Source organism: Pongo pygmaeus, chromosome 6 (genome assembly GCF_028885625.2).
Source record: "Pongo pygmaeus isolate AG05252 chromosome 6, NHGRI_mPonPyg2-v2.0_pri, whole genome shotgun sequence".
Classification (NCBI taxonomy): domain Eukaryota; kingdom Metazoa; phylum Chordata; class Mammalia; order Primates; family Hominidae; genus Pongo; species Pongo pygmaeus.
Genome location: NC_072379.2, coordinates 43110101 through 43129787, shown reverse-complemented (window position 1 = coordinate 43129787; position 19687 = coordinate 43110101). Strand labels below are relative to the sequence as shown.

At 40.5% G+C, this 19687-nt stretch overlaps 1 protein-coding gene across 4 annotated transcripts in view; it reads left to right on the top strand.

Moving 5' to 3' along the window:
* HECW1 (HECT, C2 and WW domain containing E3 ubiquitin protein ligase 1) overlaps positions 1-19687 on the top strand; it is a 460467-nt gene that overhangs the window by 299619 nt on the left and 141161 nt on the right. For all 4 annotated transcript variants that reach the window (XM_063667367.1, XM_054495635.2, XM_054495637.2 and 1 more), the window contains one exon: positions 3621-3790. In XM_063667367.1, the coding sequence (XP_063523437.1) occupies positions 3621-3790 (170 nt within the window). The remainder of the gene's footprint in view (positions 1-3620; positions 3791-19687) is intronic.

The following is a 19687-nucleotide window of genomic DNA, read 5'->3' as shown; positions in this document are numbered from 1 at the left end:
CAGGCAAAAATGAGAGGAAATTAACTATTCTCCTTTAATGTAGCATTTACTTTTGGAAAATTCTAGAACTCTATGTGCTCTTATGGACATTTCTCCCAACAGTCTCATGGGGAAAACATTAAGATCTGAAAGAGTTAAATTGGTTTACTCAAAGTTACAAATTTCAACAATGAGTGTTCTCAAATGACTACCAGTCCAGCGCCTTTTAAATTATACCTCTTATTGCAACAGTTTTCAAGTACTTTTATTCCATGAAACGTATATCTCAGTGAGTATTTAGACTGAAATTAAATATGTAAGTCTTTATAAAGAAAAGTGTAAACATTTGCTGAAGGACAGGAAAGAAGACCTGTACAAATGAAGAAACGTGCTCTTGAGTGGAAGTCTCCATTTTCTAAAGCTACTAATTCTCCCAAAGCTAAGGTATAAATTCAATGCAGTTCTAATCAAAATCTAAGTGTTTTGAAAGGAGTTATTAAAATTTAATAAGACTCCTCTGGAACAATAAATGGCTGAGTGATAAAGAAAGGTGTTATCTTTTTAAAAAAATAAGAACAATAAGAGTGACTTAATTTAGCAGCTATCAAACATTTGATGAAGACATGTTGGTGCAGATATGGACAAGTTGTTTGATAGAACAGGACAAAGTGTATCGAAAAAAGACTCATTTATATTTGAGAATTTAACCTATGCCAAAGTTGACATTTTTATAAAAGGACAATATAACAGATTGGTTAAAAGCACAGACTTTGGGTCGGGCACAGTGGCTCACACCTGTAATCCCAGCATTTTGGGAGGCCGAGGTAGATCACCCTAGGTCAAGAGTTCAAGACCAGCTGGCCAACCTGATGAAACCCTATCCCTACTAAAAATACAAAAAATTAGCCAGGGGTGGTGGTGAGCACCTGTAATCCCAGCTACTTGGTAGGTTGAGGCAGGAGAATTGCTTGAACCTGGGAGGCGGAGGTTGCAGTGAGCCAAGATTACACCATTGCACTCCAGGCTGGGCAACAAGAGTGAAACTCCGTCTCAAAAAAACCAAACAAACAAACAAACAAAAGCACAGACTTTGGAATCAAAGAGGCGGGTTCAAATCTCATCTCTGATGTCAACCAGCCCTGACAATCTGTAAGCCTTCATTTTCTCTTCCTTGTATTAAGGATATAATCTCCACCTTGCGGAGTTTGTGGTCAGGATTAAATCAGAAAATGTATTTTAAGTGCTTAGAATGGTTCCCAGAATGTAGTAGATAGCAAATAAACAGTAGGTGGTGGTGGAGGCAATGGTAGTCACTATTTTATGATGAATGTTTTTTATATATATGTCTTTCACACTCTAATAAGTCAGGGTCTCCAAGACCACCCCTAGGTTCAACAATTTGCTAGGAGGACTCACAAGACTCAGCATCTAGTTATACTCGTGGTATGACTTATTACAGTGAAAGGATACTTAGCAAAATCAGCTAAGGGAAAAGGTGCTTAGGGCAAAGTCTGGAGGAAGCCAGGAGCAAGCTTCCAATGGGCCTCTCCCGGTGGAGTTACACAGACATGCTTCATTTCCCCGGTGTGAACTGTGACAGCACGTGGAAATGCTGTCTACCAGGGAAGTTTCTTAGAGACTAGAGACAGGGTTTCTACTAGATGGGGGGTTGGGGGACAGTGGGGGTCGTGCTGGTCATGTGTGCATCTTCTGCTTAGCCCACCCCAAACTTCCAGCCTCCCAGAAGGAAAGCAATGTTCACCATAAGCCACATCATTTACACAAACACTTTAGGTACAGTGAGCCACTCTTACCAGTTCTGGGAAGGTAGGAGCCCTCCTGAAATCCAAGTTTCTAGACATTAGCCAAGAGCCAACCTTATAAGCAGTTGAGTAGTCTCAGGCTGCTATGTCAACTTCTGTCTACACACATTCCTGCAGATGTGGCCTGGGTTTTGCAAATTTCTGTGATGCTTGTACTTCCTGCCTTTTTTCTTTCATTGGCAATTGTGGGGGCAAAAGTGACTCCATTGTGGATGCGAATCCGCTGTGTTGACTTCTGATCACCCCCCAGTCCTGCACATGCCTCCTCTTCCTACTTTATCCACTGGCTCTAGTGTAAGAACATGTCAACCTTGATATTATGGCAGAAACAATAGGCTGAGGTGCAATGAGCATTCCTGCCTGTTCTGGAGGGCTGCCTTTCATTGTCTTGCACAGAGCAAGGGCTTATGTACCCCTTCCCTATGGTACATAAGCCCTGGGTCTAGGGAGTAACAGTGCAGAGATCTACCAGTCTCCTACAGCCCAAGACCATGCTTATCTGTGAGTTCCCTAATAAAACTCCTTTTACCGACAAACTGGATTTGTCTGCCTCCTTCTTTGGTTTCTCAACTCCTTTGGCATTTGGGGGCCATTTTGAATATATGGCCCTTTCACAGAGCAGTAATACATTATTATGCCAGAGAGCAGGAATAATTTTATTAAGGGGATAACCTTGGATCAACTCAAAATAACTTTTAAATAAGTGTATATGAAAACATCTGTGCTTTTTTATCAGTAACAAATTATTGAAACCCCTCACAACTTAAACCATGACTGGGAATCCCTGATTCTGTGTATCTTTACTTCCATTTGTTTCACTTGTGTATAAATGTAAATAATTTTGTTTGAAAAATACTTCAACAATAGAAAAGCTTTAAAAATTATATTCCTTGGCTGGGCACCGTGGCTCACACCTGTAATCCCAACACTTTGGGAGGCCAAGGCGGGCGGATCACCTGAGGTCAGGAGTTCAAAACCAGCCTTGCCAACATGGCGAAAATCTGTCTCTACTAAAAATACAAAAATTCTCCAGGCATGGTGATAGGCACTTGTAATCCCAGCTACTCGAGAGGCTGAGTCAGGAAGAAATGCTTGAACCCAGGAGGCAGAGTTTGCAGTGAGCCAAGATCCCACCACTGCACTTCAGCCTGGGTGACTCCATCTCAAAAAAAAAATTATATTCCTTGACATCATAAATATATTTCTAATAAATATAATATGATTTCAAATTATCCAACTATAAACCGTTGCCTTAAATGATCTTGTGCACACACACTCTTTCTGTCTCTCTCTCCTTGTGCAGCATGAAATTGTACATGGTCAGATATCTTCAATTAAACAGAACAGCTCGGTTTTCAAAGCCCTGCCCTCCCTGGCAGCAGGGTTTCTTAGAACTCTCCTCATTGACTGCACTCAGCCCCATGGAGGCCAGGTCTTGTTTGTTCTTTCCTCCGTTGTCCACGCTCTGTGCTCTTTTCATCCTCTCCTCTCTTTATTTCTGCCAATTCTCTCACCTTACTCAGTGAGGCCCACATATATCGTGAGACTACAACCCTTATTTTTTTAATGTCTCCACCTTGCAGAGGAATTTTACACCTGGACCCATCAAATTTCCAAAGTTGGACTTTCTCTCCCTGTGCTACCCACGTTTCCTGGGGTGACCCTCACTCCTGCACCCCAGCCCGTTTGCCTGCCTGAGTAACACTAGAGATCTAGTTCATAAGGGCCAATGGTCCTCTCATGAAAGGTGTAGTTACCAAATGCCAGTCATTAACCTCCCTAAAACATATTTAAATTAAAGTATCCTTTATTTTATAGATTTCCAAGCCATGGGGTTGAAGAAAGGGATGTTTTTCAACCCAGACCCTTATCTGAAGATTTCCATTCAGCCTGGGAAGCACAGCATCTTCCCCGCTCTCCCTCACCATGGACAGGAGAGGAGATCCAAGATCATAGGCAACACCGTGAACCCCATCTGGCAGGCCGAGGTGAGTGCTGTGGGCCCTGAAAAAAAGCCCAAGTAACAAAGTGAAAGGGCTGACTGTGAACCAGCCCTCCTCCTTCCCTCCATTCGTGGAGCCCTGGACTCTGCTGCTCAGTCTATGGTTGTCATGGTCTTAGAAGGGAGCCATGTTCTCCAGGGGTTGCAACTCAGGGATCTTGATCAAGTCCCTCCAGACAGTACTAACACACTTTTCATTGCACTGCACGCAGTAGCCTCTTCTGATTCAGAACCCATGCCGCAAGCAGGACGGCCTTTCCCTCTGCCCTTCACGTGGGAGAAGGAAGAAAAGAGTTGTGATCAGAGCCTTGCCGTTTCTCCACAGCTCTTCCCATGCATGTGATCCTTGAGCAAGGGTGTCAAATCTTAAATGTAGCCTTCTAGACCAGTTTCAGAGATTCTAAAACTGTCAGGTTCCTGGGATAGGTGAATCGAATCAGTAAGCCCTAAAATATCCCTGGTTGGGTTAAATATTGTTTGATTTAAATAGATAATGAAGCCTAATGGTTTATCCCATCTTCATGATTTGCAAGGGGCTGGGCAGCTTGCTAGAGTGTTGAATAGTCTGTGTTGTCTACAAAGGCCCTTCTCCACTCCTAAAAGTGTCACCTTTGCCGGGGGTTAGGAGGGTCCTCAAAGTTCTCTCCTAAAGGACATGTAGAAAGTCGGCACCACTTATTTGGCCAGGCAAGGTAGCTCACACCTATAATACCAGCACTTAGGGAGGCTAGGGCAGGTGAATCGCTTGACTCCAGAAGTTCAAGACCAGCCTGGGCAACATGGCGAAACCCCAGCTCTACCAAAAAAAAAAAAAAATTAGCTGAGCCTGGCGGTGTGTGCCTGTGGTCCCAGCTACTGGAGAGGCTGATGTGGGAGGATTTCTTGAGCCTGACAGGCAGAGGTTGTAGTGAGCTGGGATCATGCCACTGTACTCCAACCTGGGTGACAGAGCGAGACCCTGTCTCTAAAAAAGAAAGAAAAAAGAAAGTCATCACCACCCATTTGGCTGCCTCCCTGCCAGACCTGAGCTTGAAGCTATGACCTCCAAACCATATGACTGAGGGGCAGGGAGGCCTAGATCATGAGAGTGGATGGGATATAATGTAGGTTAAAAGTATAGTTTTACAGTCATAGAAACCTGGATTCTAATCCGAGCTTGGCCAGTTAATAGTTTTATAAATTTGAGAGATCAGTTATCCTCCACCTGAGCCTTAGATTACCCTCATCAGCCTATTATTGATGGAAACGTGCTCCCACCAAAGGAACTTGCTTTGGAGAGGATTTCTTCCCTTATTTTTCAGAGTGGATCATCTCTGACTTAGAGCTTTCAAGCATCCTTGACAAGAAAACATAATTAGACATATGCAAGCAAAGATTTTTTATTATCCATTAAATCATACCACCCCCTTCCTGGGCTTAATTAACCCTCTCCCAGGCTTCCCAGAAGAGCTTCGTTAGAGCTTTGAAGTGGACGTGAGGGAAATAGACTTGTACTTAAACTTCCTCCTAGCGTTGGTTATCAACAGATTCTAAAACACTGATAGCACCGCTAGAATGGAATAATGAATCTTAATTTGTTTCTTCAGTCCTGGCTATGCTCATCAATTATTTCTGAACTCTTCCTTGCATTCCTAGAGATAATAAAAGATGTCACAAGAATTTATTTTGTATGAGGGGGAAAGGCTTCTCTCTCCTGAAGGACTTTAAAGGAACCTATTCTAAGACATTTAGTCATAAAGGTGTTTTAAGTGTCAGAGAATGTTCGGAAAATCCAGCACCATCAGAATGTTTTTTGGATAAAAATGTCAACTAGAATCCACTTTAAGTTCTGAAATGATTTCTGAAGCTTTGGTTAAGACTGATTTTGTTCTGGCAGAATACTAGCAAACTCTCCACAGTCCTCTGCTCTGGGCCACCTCCCTTCCATCCCACATGCTGCAGTTGGAGTTACTGATCTAAAATATGCCTCATCTCATGTCCCCCTAATAAGGCTCAGGCTGAGGATAACTGATGTCTCAAGTTAAACAGTGTGTAACTGGCTGAAGGAGATTTGAACCAAGGTTTGTGTTGCTGCAAAACTGTCCATTCAGCCCCTAAATTGTACTACAGTTCCCAGGGTCCAAGTGTCAATGTCATAGCTCCTCTGCAGAGCATTCAAGGCCTTCTTTGATCAGGCATTTCTTACCATTATGTCAGTTAAGGATGTATTTGGCTCCATGCAGGGGGAAGTCTGGCTGGCTCTGATATTTCTCACAAACAAGACGTCCAGAGGGAGGTGATCCAGGCAGTGCCACTGCTGAGTGAGCCCCCAGGGCTCCCAGCTCTCCAGGCCTGCCACTGCACCATCCTTAGCAGATGGCCTCATCCTCCTCTGTTAAAGCCTCAAGTCCAAATTCCAGACAGGAAGAAAGCAACAGGCCAAAAGAGCCTTCTCCTTGCAGGACTTTGCATTTTCTTCCTGGGAGAAAAGTCCCAGAAAAGCCAGACTTCCCCTTGCATGGAGCCAAATACATCCTTAACTGACACAATGGTAAGCAATGCCTGATCAGAGAAGGCCTTGAATGCTCTGCAGAGGAGCTATGCAGAGGAGCTATGCAGGGTCCAAGAGGTACTTGGACCCTGGGAACTGTAGTACAATTTAGGGGCTGAATGGACAGTTTTGCATAAAATATATATATAGATATATATTTTTTTAAGCAGAGTCTTACTCTGTCACCCAGGCTGGAGTGCACTGGTGTGATCTTGGCTTACTGCAACCTCCCCCTCCTGGGTTCAAGTGATTCTCCTGCCTCAGCCTCCCGAGTAGCTGGGATTACAGGCATGCCCCACCACACCCAGCTAATTTTGTATTTTTAGTAGAGATGGGGTTTCTCCATGTTGGTCAGGCTGGTCTTGAACTCCCAACCTCAGGTGATCTGCCTGCCTCGACCTCCCAAAGTGCTGGGATTACAGGCGTGAGCCACCGCCCCTGGCCTGTCTTTCATATATTTTGTCTTTACTTATATTTGTCTAAAATGCGCATCCCCACCTAATCCACCCAGCAGTTACCACTCATCCATCAAATCTCAGCTAAACTACCACTTCCCATATGGGGTGCTCCTGGACTCCCCCACCCCAGGCCTTAAGAACAAAGCACTTCCTTGTACAGACTCTACCATGGTGTTGCCAGGTTCCTTTTATTTCCACCTCTGTCTTTCCCACAAGACGCTGAAGAAAAGGAAATCACATCTAATTCATCGGGTATTTCTAGTTCCTGGAACCTACTAATAGTAGGTTATGGGGTTTATAAAGGGCCTACTATGCCAAGCAGTGTTCTAAAGATTTTACGTAATCAATTCACTTAATCCTCACAACACCCCTATGAGGTATACACTATTATAATCTTTGTTTAAAGGGGAGGAAACTAAGGCACAGAGAAGTTAAGTAAATTTCCCAAGGCCACACAGCTGGTAAACGGCAAAACCAGTATTTGAACCAGGTAGTCTGCCTCTAGAGCCTGATACTGAACAGTTTTATTCTTAGGCAGATCTGAGTAAATTCTGGAAGAGTATCAACAATTTATAACAGATATTCAAACTGATCACAACTTCTCCCTTTCATTTAAGAAATGTCTATTAAATGTCTCCTCTGTAGTAAAAACAGAAGTCACTGAAAGGACACATAGCTGATTGACAGATAAGACCTCTCAGATGGCTGGGCGTGGTGGCTCATGCCTGTAATCCCAGCAATTTGGGAGGCTGAGACGGGTGGATCACCTGAGGTCAGGAGTTCCAGACCAGCCTGGCCAACATGGTGAAACCCCATCTCTACTAAAAATACAAAAATTAGCCAGGCATGGTGGCAGGCGCCTGTAATCCCACCTACTCGGGGGACCGAGACAGGAGAGTCGCTTGAACCTGGGAGGCGGAGGTTGCAGTGAGCTGAGATCGCGCCATCACACTCCAGCCTGGGGAACAAGAGCGAGACTTCATCTCAAAAAAAAAAAAAAAAAAAAGAACTCTGAGATTAGTGCAAGGAGACAATACAACACAATAAATGTTCTAATCAAAGTGTGAACAAAACACTACAGAATACAAAGAAAAGAGCACCGTGGCCTGAGAGACTTCACAGGGGATGTGCTACTGGACTTGGTCTTTACAGGGGACAAAATGCTTTTCAGGGTGGAAGGGTCCTTCCAAGCAGAAGGAACAGCATGTGCAAAGCTGCCAAGGCATCCCACAGACACTTAGCATACTGTTTGGAAACGTCATGTGGTTAGAGCTTGCGGTGTGCAAGCAACTGGGCTGGGTTTATTCTAGTCACTGTCATTTAGGATGGTTCCCTTATTCCTTGCAAATAAAAGCTAATGTTGGCTTTGGGGTCCCATATTGCACCTTGGTGAGTGAAATGATGATACCCTGTTCCTACAAGATCCATGCAAGTCTTCACATTTCTATGCAAGAGGGTAAGAACCAAACTGCCCTGCTTTGTGTGTTTACTGACTAATATATAAAGGACATTCAGCGAGAAATCATTGAAGTTGCCCTGGCACTGAAGTGCAAGAATATCCTTTAATATGTAGTGTACATGCTACATTTATTTCTGTGGTTAATGTTGCATTGAAGTCTTATGCGATTCTTTTCAAATTTATGTAAAGTCAAACTTGAAACGTATTTTTTTTGCTAATTAAGACATGTTAGTTACAGCTGCTTGGGAGGCTGAGGTGGGAGGATTGCTTAAGGCCAGGAGTTTGAGGCCAGCCTGAGCAACACAGTGAAATTCTGGCTCAAAAAAAAAAAAAGACAAAAAAGTTAAACCTTAGAAAAATTAAAGTTTCTATTAAGATAAGGAGGGAAAAATTAAGAGAAATAAATACATATGAAATGCAATGAAAGTGACTATAAATAAACAAGAGAGTTCCATGTTGATTAATCAATCTCCTTCTCTTCATTATGACTGTAACTAGAAACTCTTTGTACTCAGGGAACACTCTGCTTGATTTTCAGGTTCGTTTTCTTTCCTAGATGGATACAATGAACACTTTTAAGATGATAGTTACACAGAGAAGTTAAACACAAACAGCAGCAACTGGAGTCTTGGGTGCTCACCTAGAGAGTATATTTAGACATCTGAATAAAACTAAGAACTCCTAAAAGCAGATTCTCAGGAATATCGAGTGGATGGAGCAAATACTAAACTCCAGCCTAGAGCCATAGTGTTTGTTAGCCTCCAACGCCTTCTCTCTGCCTTTGCCTTCCAAAGCTGGGCGGATTAATCCCCATGCATGCACTGTCAGCCAGCTGCATCAATCTGATCACAAGATTAGAAGATTATACAGAGAAGGCCTAGCGTTTGCTCATGGAGCTTATATTCCAATGTGAGAAGACAAAACAAAACACACAAATAAGTTAACAATATAATTTCGGTGGGCAGTAAGTAGTGTGAAGGAAGTCTCACACAGTTACAGGATATGCATGACTAAGGGGCTTCTTTAGTTAGCAGTGGCCCAGGGAGGCCTTTCTGAGTCACCGTCACATGACCTGAGAAGCCAGACATGCAAGAACCTGGTTAGATCCATGTTCCAGGCAGAGGATGCAGCTAGTGTGAGGGCCCGAGTGTAACCAGCATGGCAGGGAGGTCATTGTGGCTGGAGTACAGTGAGTGTGTGAGGGGTGGGGCATAAAAGGAAGCTGGAGAGAGGCAGGGCCAGCGCCTTGTAAGCCACGGAGGAGAGTTGGGATGTTACTCTAAGAGTGATAAGAAGACATTGGAGTGTTTTTAACAGGGAAGCATCACGGTCTGATTAAAATTTTATGGAAACTTCCCTACTGCCATGCGTGGGATAGATATAAAGAATCAGGAATAGAAGCCATTGATTTCCTATTTGGTCAAGAGGTATCATTCTTTTCATACATTGTTGGATTTGGTTTACTAATATTTTGCCAAGGATTTTTGCATGCACATTCATGAAGAATATTGGTCTTCAGTTTTCTTGTATTAGTCTGGTCTTGGTATCGGTGGTATTGGTATTGGTTTTGGTATCAGCTGGCCTTTAAAATAATTTGGGAAATGTCTTTGTCAACCTGGGCTGCTATAACAAAACACCATAGACTGGTTAGCTTAAACTTTAGCAGATATGTATTTCTCAAAGTTCCGAAGCTGGGAAGTCCGAGCCCAGGGTGCTGGCATGATTGGGTTCTGGTGAGGGCCTCTTTGGCTGCCTTCTTGCTGCATCCACACGTTAGAAAGAGAGAAAAGGAAAGAGAGCACACTCTTATAAGGGCACTAATCCCATCGTGAGGACCCTATCCTCATGACCTCATCTAAACGTAATGACCTCCAAAGGCCCCGCCTCTTAATACCATCACTTTGGGTGTTAGAGTTTCACATATGAACTTGGGGGTTGGTGGTGGAAGGAGACAGACACACACACACATTCAGTCCATAACAGGTTTCAGTCCACAACAGGAAATTTTCCTCCTCTTATATTTTCTGGAAATGTCTGTGTATAATTATTATTTCTTCCTTAAATGTTTGATATAATTTACCAGTGAAAACATCTTAGGCTGGAGTTTCTCTGTGAGAAGACTTTAAATTATGAATTTAGTCTTTTAAATATAAAGAGTCATTTAGATTACCTATTTCTTCTAAGAGAAAGCGTTTGTCTTTCAAGAAATATTGCCATCTTTTCGTGTTGTTTGGCATAAAGTTGTTCAAAATATTGTTTTATTGTCCTTTAATGTTTGTAGGCCTATTAAGGATAATACCTGTTTCATTTATATATTGGTGAATTGCTTTTTTTCTCTCTTTTTGTTAACCAGTCTAAATATGGGTTTATTAAATTTGTTTATTTTGTGAAAGAACTAGCTCTTGACATCATTTTCTCTATGTTTAACTGTTTTCTATTTATTTTTATATATGCCCTTATTTTTATTTATTTATCTCCTTTATTGCCTTCTTTCTATTTTTTTTTTTTTTTTTTTAGCTCCTTAGGGTAAAATTCTAGGTCTTGATTTTAGACTTACATTTATTCTCTAATATAATTATTTAAGCAATAAATTTCCTTCTAATCTCTGTTTTAACTGCATTTTATAAATTTGTATATATTTTATACTTTTATTATCATTCCGTCAAAAATATTTCTTCATATTCCTTCTTTGACCCATGGATTATTTTGAAGTAAGTTGTTTAATTTCCAAACCTGGGGATTTTCCTAAATATCTTCTTGTTACTGACTTTTAATTTTATTTTATTGTGGTTAGAGAACATACTCTATATGATTGCAATCTGTTTAAATTTATCAAGCCATGTTTTACAGTCCAGCATATGATGCATTTTGGTAGACTTACCATATCAATTTGAAAAGAATGTATATTCCCCTATAGTGGCATATCAAGTCCTATAAATATCAGTTGAGTCAAGGTGGTTGACTGAGTTGTAGAGATTCTCTGTGTCTTTATTGCTTTCTGTGTCTAGCTGTTTTATCAGTTGCCACAAGAAGCATGTTTAAATCCTTTACTATGTTCATGAAATTGTCTGTTTCTCTAATTCTGTCAACCTTTGTTTCATGTATTTTGAAGCTCTGATATTAGGTACTTGCATAGTTGTGCCTACGCATCATGTTTATAATTATAAAATATTACCAAGGAGCAAAATGTTAATTTTGGTAATGCTCCTTGTCTTGAAGGCTGTTTTATCACACTAATATAGCCACTCCAGCCTCCCTTATGTTTAGTATTTGTTCCATTTACTTTCAAAATGTTTGTGTTTTTACTTATAAAGTACATTGCCTATGGACAGCATATTCTTGGGACTTAATTTCATTTATTACAATAATCTCTGCCTTTTAATAGGAATGAATGGCCCATTGCCATTTAACATATTTATTCATGTAATTGTATTTAGGCCTACTATTTTATTATTTGTTTTCTGTTTGTCCTCTGGATTGTTTTCCTATTTCCCCTTCTTGACTTGTTTTTGGATTATTTGAATATATTTTAGAATTTAATTTCAATTTATCTACTGGATTTTTAGGTACATAGCTTTGCGTTACTTCCTTTGTAGTTGCTTTAGGGACTGTAAAATACCTTCCTATATTTTCATGACCTACATTGAGTTAATTTTGTACCACTTTACATAAAATGCAGTAACTCTTCAACAATATTACCTGCATTTATCCACACTCATGATCTTTCTTGTTACAGTTATTATATATATCACATTGTATATACATTATTAACCCTACATGACGATATTAAAAATTTTTGCTTTAAGTGGATGTGTATTTTAAAGAAATTAGAAAAAAAATATAGTCCTTAATGCCTCCCCATACATCTCCTATTTCTAATGCTTTTCATTTATTTCTTTTATTTATTTATTTATTTATTTGTTTGTTTATTTATTGAGACAGAGTTTCACTCTTGTCGCCCAGGCTGGAGTGCAATGGCACAATCTCGGCTCACTACAACCTCCGCCTCCTGGGTTCAAGTGATTATCCTGCCTCAGCCTCCCGAGTAGCTGGGATTACAGGCACCCACCACCACACCCAGCTAATTGTTGTATTTTTAGTAGAGATGGGTTTTCACCATGTTGGCCAGGCTTGTCTCAAACTCCTGACCTCAGGTGATCCACCTGCCTCGATTTCCCAAAGTGCTGAGATTACAGGCATGAGCCACCGCACCTGGCCTCTTCATTTATTTCTGAAGACCTGGGTTTTCCTCTGATATCATTTCCCTTCATCATGAGCTCCTTCCCCTGGCCTTTCTAGAGTGGGCCTGCTGAGTCTAATCTTCTTATTGTTTATTTGAATGTCTTTATTTCATGTCCTGCAGATATTTTCTCTGCAGATATTTTCACTGGATACAGAATTCTGGGTTAACTGGTATGTTTCCCCTCAACACTTGAAAAACTATGGTTCCACCCAGTGAGGTGGCACACACCTACAATCCCAGCTACTCAGGAGGCTGTGGTGGGAGGATCACTTGAGCCCAGGAGTTCAAGGCCAGCCAGGGTAACATAGCAAGACCCCATCTCAAAAAAAAGGTTTAAAATGCAGTTCCACTGTGTTATGGTCTCCATAGTTTCCAATAATAAATCTATAATAATTTAAATCATTGTTGCTTTCCTATCTGTCAGGTGTCAGTTTTCTCTGGCAGATTCAGGATTTTCTCTTTGTCTTTGGTTTTCAAGTTGGATTTTGGCATTCCCAGGCATGGTTTTTGTATTAGTTTCCTAGAGCTGTCATAACAGAGTCCCACAAATTAGGTGGCTTAAAACTACAAAAATATATTGTTTCATAGTTCTGGTGGCCAGAAGTCCAAAATGAAGGTGTGGGCAGAGTTGTTTCCTTCTGAAGGCTCTAAAGCTGTTCCATGCCTCTCTCCTAGCTCCAGCGAGGTAGGCAATTCTTGGCGTTCTTGGCTTGCAGACTCCATCTCTGCCTCCATCTTCACGTGGTGCTCTCCCTGTGTGTCTCTGTGTCCAAATTTTCTTCTTCTTAGAAGGACATCAGTCATACGAGATTAGGGCTCACCCTAATGGCTTCATCTTAACGTGATTACATCTGTAAAGACCCTATTTCCAAATAAGTTTGCATTCAAAAGCACCAGGGTCTTAGACTTCAGTATACCTGTTGAGGGACACAATTCAACTCATAACAGTTTTCCTCTAATTTAATCTGTTGTTGGTTCACTGAACTTCTTGAAGCTATAAGTTTATGTTTTCACCAAATCAAGGAAGTTTGGCCATTATTTATTTTTTTCAAATATTTTTCTGTTTAATTCTCTCCCCTTTTTCTTGAGCTCCAAATGACCCATATGCTAGATCTTCAGAGTCCCACAGGTCCCTGAGGGTGTTTTCTCTCTCCTTGTAATTAGATAATTTCTATTGATCTATCTTCAGTTTTATTGTATGTTTTCTCTATAGAGTCCATTCTACTATTGCTTCTATGCAATGAATATTTTCAGATATCAGAATTTTTTATTTTAAGATTACCATTTGGGTTTTTTTAATGTGCTTTATTTTGCTGATGATATTTCTTACCTATGTATATTCATCATAAGTTAATAGTTTCCTTTACCACACTGGATATAGTTATAATAGCTGCTTTAAAGTATTTTCCTGATAACTTCAACATCTGGAGAATATTGAAAATGGGTCATGTTTTGTGATTTTTTTTTTAAAAGCAAGTCATTCTGGGTGATATCTCAAGCATTGTTAATGTTATACTGAAGAGACTCTGGATTTTGCTTCGGAGGTATTGATGTTTTTGTTACATTGATTTGGCGCAGCTCCTACTGTCATCCAAGTGGTGGGAGGCACCTCAGATCTCAGTTCAGTTCTTTAAGCCCTAACTGCAAACTGATTTCATTTGCCCTGTGCATGTATGATTCTGAGATCAGCCATGAACTTGGGCCGAGTTTCTATACATCGTTTGGGGCTCTCCTTTGTCTCTCTTCTTTCCAGAGTTCCTCCTTTACTCTCTGGTGGTGCTGGTTGCCCCAGACTTCTTTGCCTGGTTCATCCAGCCAAAAAGATAGTGAGATTTGTATTGGCATTTTAGCTGCTCTGTACCACTATTGCAGAGACTGTGGCTGCATTCAGGGCAAAGACCCCACTGTGAAGAATTCATTCCATGCCCATCTCTTGTTGCAGTGAACAAGTTTCAACAATTAACTGTGTAGCAATGAGAAACAATTATTTTACATTTTTCTGGACATTACCAACATTCGGATTTTTTAAAACAAGCAACAAATGTGTTTTGTAGCATTTTTATCATCTAATAGATTCCACCTCTTCACTGTACTTTGTAAGTTATCCTATAAGCTAATATAGGTTTTAAATGTTGTCTTCTGTGCTATTCTTTGTAAGTGTACTAGTGAAATAATTTAACTTAAAAATAAATTAATGTAATCCGCCACGTTGACAACATAAAGGAGAAAAATCATGTTTATCTCTATAGATCCATAAAAAGTCTTTGATAAAATTTAATATTCATTTATGATCTTCAACAACTACAAAACTAGGAATAGAAGGGAACTTTTTTGTTAGAAATGCTTGTTTCCCGATGCTGTAAAGAAATAGCACTTGAATATAAATTTAATTTCCTCAGCAAGGCCGTTTTTACTTTCTGCAGAAAGGGTACACTCGCCAGCAGTTTTGCCATGAGAGTATGCCGAACAAAGGAGACAAGGTCATTTATAACCTGACACGTCCACCCTACTGCTGTGTCCAGTTTCCATTGGCTGGAACAGGACCTCACATTCTGTATTTGTCACGATTGGCTAGCAACTTAGAACTTTTTAAAAGAGGCAAAGGCAGAGGAGAACAAAGCAAGGAGGAAGTAACTTGTGGAATGCTGAGAAAGGTAAAAACACCTTAAAATAAGGAAGAGGAAGAGGCTATGACCTAATGCTTACTTGGACCAATATAAGCATGCCAGGGCAAATATTTAGGCTAAATTGTGGGAGCTAAGAACATAAAGTACATTGATTTCTTTATTACGGCTAGCAGATATTTAGGAATGTTAGCACAGGTCTTTGAATGAATTTTGATTCTAAGAGAAGTTACTATTTATTCCTAACTAGAAGGGGAGGAAAGTCTTTGAAGAGGAACCTCTACTTTACTTTTTACATTTTCAATCCAATAGAGGACTTAATAATAATAACAACAATAAAATCCACAGCAAACACTATACTTACTGGTAAAATATTAAAATATATTTCCTTAGAACCAAGAATAAGACAAGGATGCACACTTTAGCCACTTCTGTTTAATATTGTGCTAGAGATTCTAGCCAGTGCAACAAGGTAAAAAAATAAACAAATAAAGTATGTCAGCTTTGGAAAGGAGGACACAAAACTGTCTGTATTTTCAGATAACATTGTTGTGTCAGTAAACAGTATAAAACATTACCCAAACTACCCAAATTAGTTAGTGAATTTAGCAAAGTAACTGAATAAATAAAATGTAGATACGTAAAATAAATATTTCTATATGCAAATAGAAGATAAAAATCGTTAAAAGATACTATTTATAATAGCATCAAAAACCAAGGAATAAATCTAACCACAGAGGAGGAAGATGGTTACACCGTGCACTACCACTTTGCTGAGAGAAATTTAAAACGGCCTAGATGAAAGGAGATATTGTTCAAGGCTTAGAAAAGTCAATATTCTTTAGGTGTCAATTCTTCCCCAAATTGATCTGTGGTTTCAGTGATATCCTAATCAAAGTCCTGGGAGATATGTTAATGTAACTTGACAAGCTAATTCTAACATTTATATGCAAATACAAAATGCCAAGTAGAGGTAAGAGAGTCTTGAAAAAGAAAAGAAAAAAAAAGCAGACTTTTATACTGCCAGATGTCCAGATAAAATATGAAGCTCTAAGAATTAAATAGTGTGGCATTGGCACAGAACAGACAAATAGCTAATTAAGTAGATTAGAATCCAGAAATAGATGCATCACATATCATCATAATTTTACGACAGCAGTGCTCCTGCTGTGCGTTACGGAAAGGATAGCCTGTTCAAAATTAGATGTTGGGTCAATTTGCTGTCCATATAGAAAAGAAAGAAACCTTGAATGCAGTCCCACAACATACACAGTCTATTCCAAATCAATTGTACATTTAGATATGAAATTATAACAATAAAGCTTCTAATTCATAAGAAAACAAGTAAGAATACTTTCATGTCCTTGTGGAAGCCAAAAAAAAATCTTAAATAGAAAATAGAAAGCATTAATCATAAAATAAAAGAATAATTAATTGAATGGCAATAAAATTAAGAACCACCGTTCATCAAAACTTTCCATTAAGAGCAAGCCACAGAGTGGGTAAAGATGTTGAGCTATGTCTGGGTGACAACTAATATCTAGACTACAAACACTACCCCCTAAAATCAAAAAGAAAAGGACAGAAACCAACAGAAAAATGGAACAAAGACTTCAACAGCCACCACACAAAGCGGGGATGTCCAAATGCCACTAAACCTATGAAAAGGTGTTTAACTTATTTTGACATCCAGGAATGAAAATTAAACTTACAGTGTGATACCACTGCACGCTCAGCAGTGTGCAATGGTATGGCCAAACTGAAGAAGATCAACAATGATGGCTGCTGGCGAGGTGTGGAACATAGACTCTCCGACTCTGCTGATAGGAGGCAGGGAGCAAGGACATCAGTTAGGAGGCAATTACAGAAGCCAGGTGGGAAACAAGGAAGACTGGACCAGGCTGAGGCGTGAACACAGAGAAGTGTGGAGGTAAATATACTTAGCCATGATCCCTCGCTTTTGTCTTCTGGTCTCTTCAATATCCCTTTGCTTATCTCCCTACAGTATGTTTAAACTAGGGCTCTGGTGTGTGAGAAGAACATCAAACAAACAGTACAGAGAGCTCAGGGTGTTTTCTAATGCTGGTGCTGGTTGTGAGATGTTGTTAAATATCAGGTTGGAGGAAACGTAATTGTGGTTTTGCCATTAAAAGTAATGGCCAAAATTGCAATTACTTTGCACCAACCTAACCAAAAGATTACCAAACAATTTAAACATAACCAAATCATTACCCTACAATTACCCAAACCACTGGCAGACAACTTGAAGAGTCAAATATAGGCATAAACACCAAGGGTCAGGGTTGGGCCTGAACCTTTAGAGTATACTTCTCTTTTTTGAATTGTTTTTTTGTTTGTTGGTTTTTTTTGTTTTGTTTTGTTTTGTTTTTGAGAAGGAGTCTCGCTCTGTCACCCAGGCTGGAGTGCAGTGGTACGATCTCGGCTCACTGCAACCTCCGCCTCCTGGGTTCCAGCAGTTCTCCTACCTCAGCCTCCCAAGTAGCTGAGATTACAGACACACACTACCATGCCTGGCTAATTTTTTTGAATTTTTAGTAGAGATGGGGTTTCACTATGTTCATTAGCCAGGCTGGTCTTGAACTCCTGATCTCAGGTGATCTGCCTGCCTCAGCCTCCCAAAGTGCTGGGATTACAAGCGTGAGCCACAGCATCCGACCTTTAGAAGATACTTCTTGATGCCGAGTGCTTTACCAGAATTATATATACCAGTAGATTGTTTACCAGAGTTACCACATTTAATCATTTCGACAACATCATGAGTAAATGAGAATGAGACTTATTAGAAAGGGAAATTGCCAAAACCTTTTTGATGGAGCAGTACAAGCAGCCAGGTTAAGCTAAAAGCCCCGTCACCTGGAGATAAATCACAGTGCCTGGCCAAGAGTCGTGGTCTCTCCAGGATTTAAGCACAATTGCTAAATGATTACTGTCATCAGCCAGCCCCAAGGAGTTGTAAACAATCTCTGATTAGTTTAAGATAGATCATTCACTTCAGTCCTGACTGATTAGAAATTACGAGATAATTTAATCAGACATTAAAGTGTGCTTTTGACCTGGACAAAGTAAACAGTGTCATTAGCACAAAAAAATCACATTTATGGAAGAAAATCATTCTCTGAAATGCAGAGCTGGTACTGGTGGTGAGTATGTGAGCAGCCCTAAAGACGGCATTATTTCCCCAGGACAGCAGTTTCACAAATGATTTTTTAAGTTCCCTGACATAGACAACCATCATCTAAGTACAAAAATCAGTTCTTTTGTTAGTAAAATCAGCTGCTGAACCATTTTATGAAAGGAACTCATGAATGGAACACCAACATGAAAACACAGGGGACACTCTTCTGTTTACGTGGGGTGGGAGACTGGAGGTACTGCCTCTTGTTCTACAGTGATGCCTGAGGCTCATTCACAGAACCTGAGACTCAGAGACACACTGTTTGATATTCACTTGCCAAAGTGTTCCTTGCACTTGTCTGTTAGCATCATTTTTCAACTTCTGAGGACATAAGATAGAGTTTTTGAGAGCAGCAGTGAAACTCCTTGAAAACCATTGCCAATGTCTTATGGAGGAATAGAGTGAGCTGGGCAAGGGGTTAGCTTGGCACATCCATCCATAGTGGTGGGTGGTGAGCTGGAGCCAGCTCATGTGAGCTGACAGGAACCAACCGTGTACACCTCTTCCCAACTCCACATTTAGTGAAATCAGCCATCGAGGGAGTATTTGCACCAAGAAAACTGGCAAACACTACAGATTGGAGCTGGAACTGGTACCTCGTTCATTGAAAAAGCTGAAGACTAACACTAAAAGTGACATCCTGTAAGACTGATAACCAAAAATCAAAGGTGGGGCTAGAGTCTGAGGAGAGCAAATCTAAGCAGATTTCTAAGCACAAAGGCTTCAGAAAAACAGAAACCAGGTACAGACAGAGCCAAAGGAGTATCTAGAAATGAGGAAATACAAGAATCAGGAATGATGGAGCAGGCAGGTGGGAGAGAACCAAAGAAATTTCAGAGATGGTAGGCAATTGTCTTTGGCATATCTACATAAAACGGCCACAGCAGAAATTCCACTTCAGCCAGGCTCATCTCTGACTGTGATTCCATCCTTTTGGGGGCCCTCTTAGCAGGTCCCCATCTTTGTCTCCATCAGGCTTGTCTTGCTAGAAGAAAATAACTATGCTCCAGTAACAAATCTCAAGTCATGACAGGCTTTGCTCCGTGTAGCTTTCTCAGCATTTTTCAGGGCAATGGGTTATTAGCCTGGAAAAAAGTTACTAAAAAAATACGAACAGGCCAGGTGCAGTGGCTCATGCCTCTAATCCCAACACTTTGGGAAGCCAAGGTGGTAGGATCACTTTAGCCCAGGAGTTCAAGACCAGCCTAGGCAACATAGCAGAACCCCATCTCCACACACACACAATTTAAAATTAGCTGAGTATGGTGGTGTGTGCCTGTAGTTCCAGGTACTTGGGAAGCTGAGGTGGGAAAATGGCTTGAGCCCGGGAGGTCAAGGCTACAGTGAGCCATGATCACACCACTGCTCTCCAG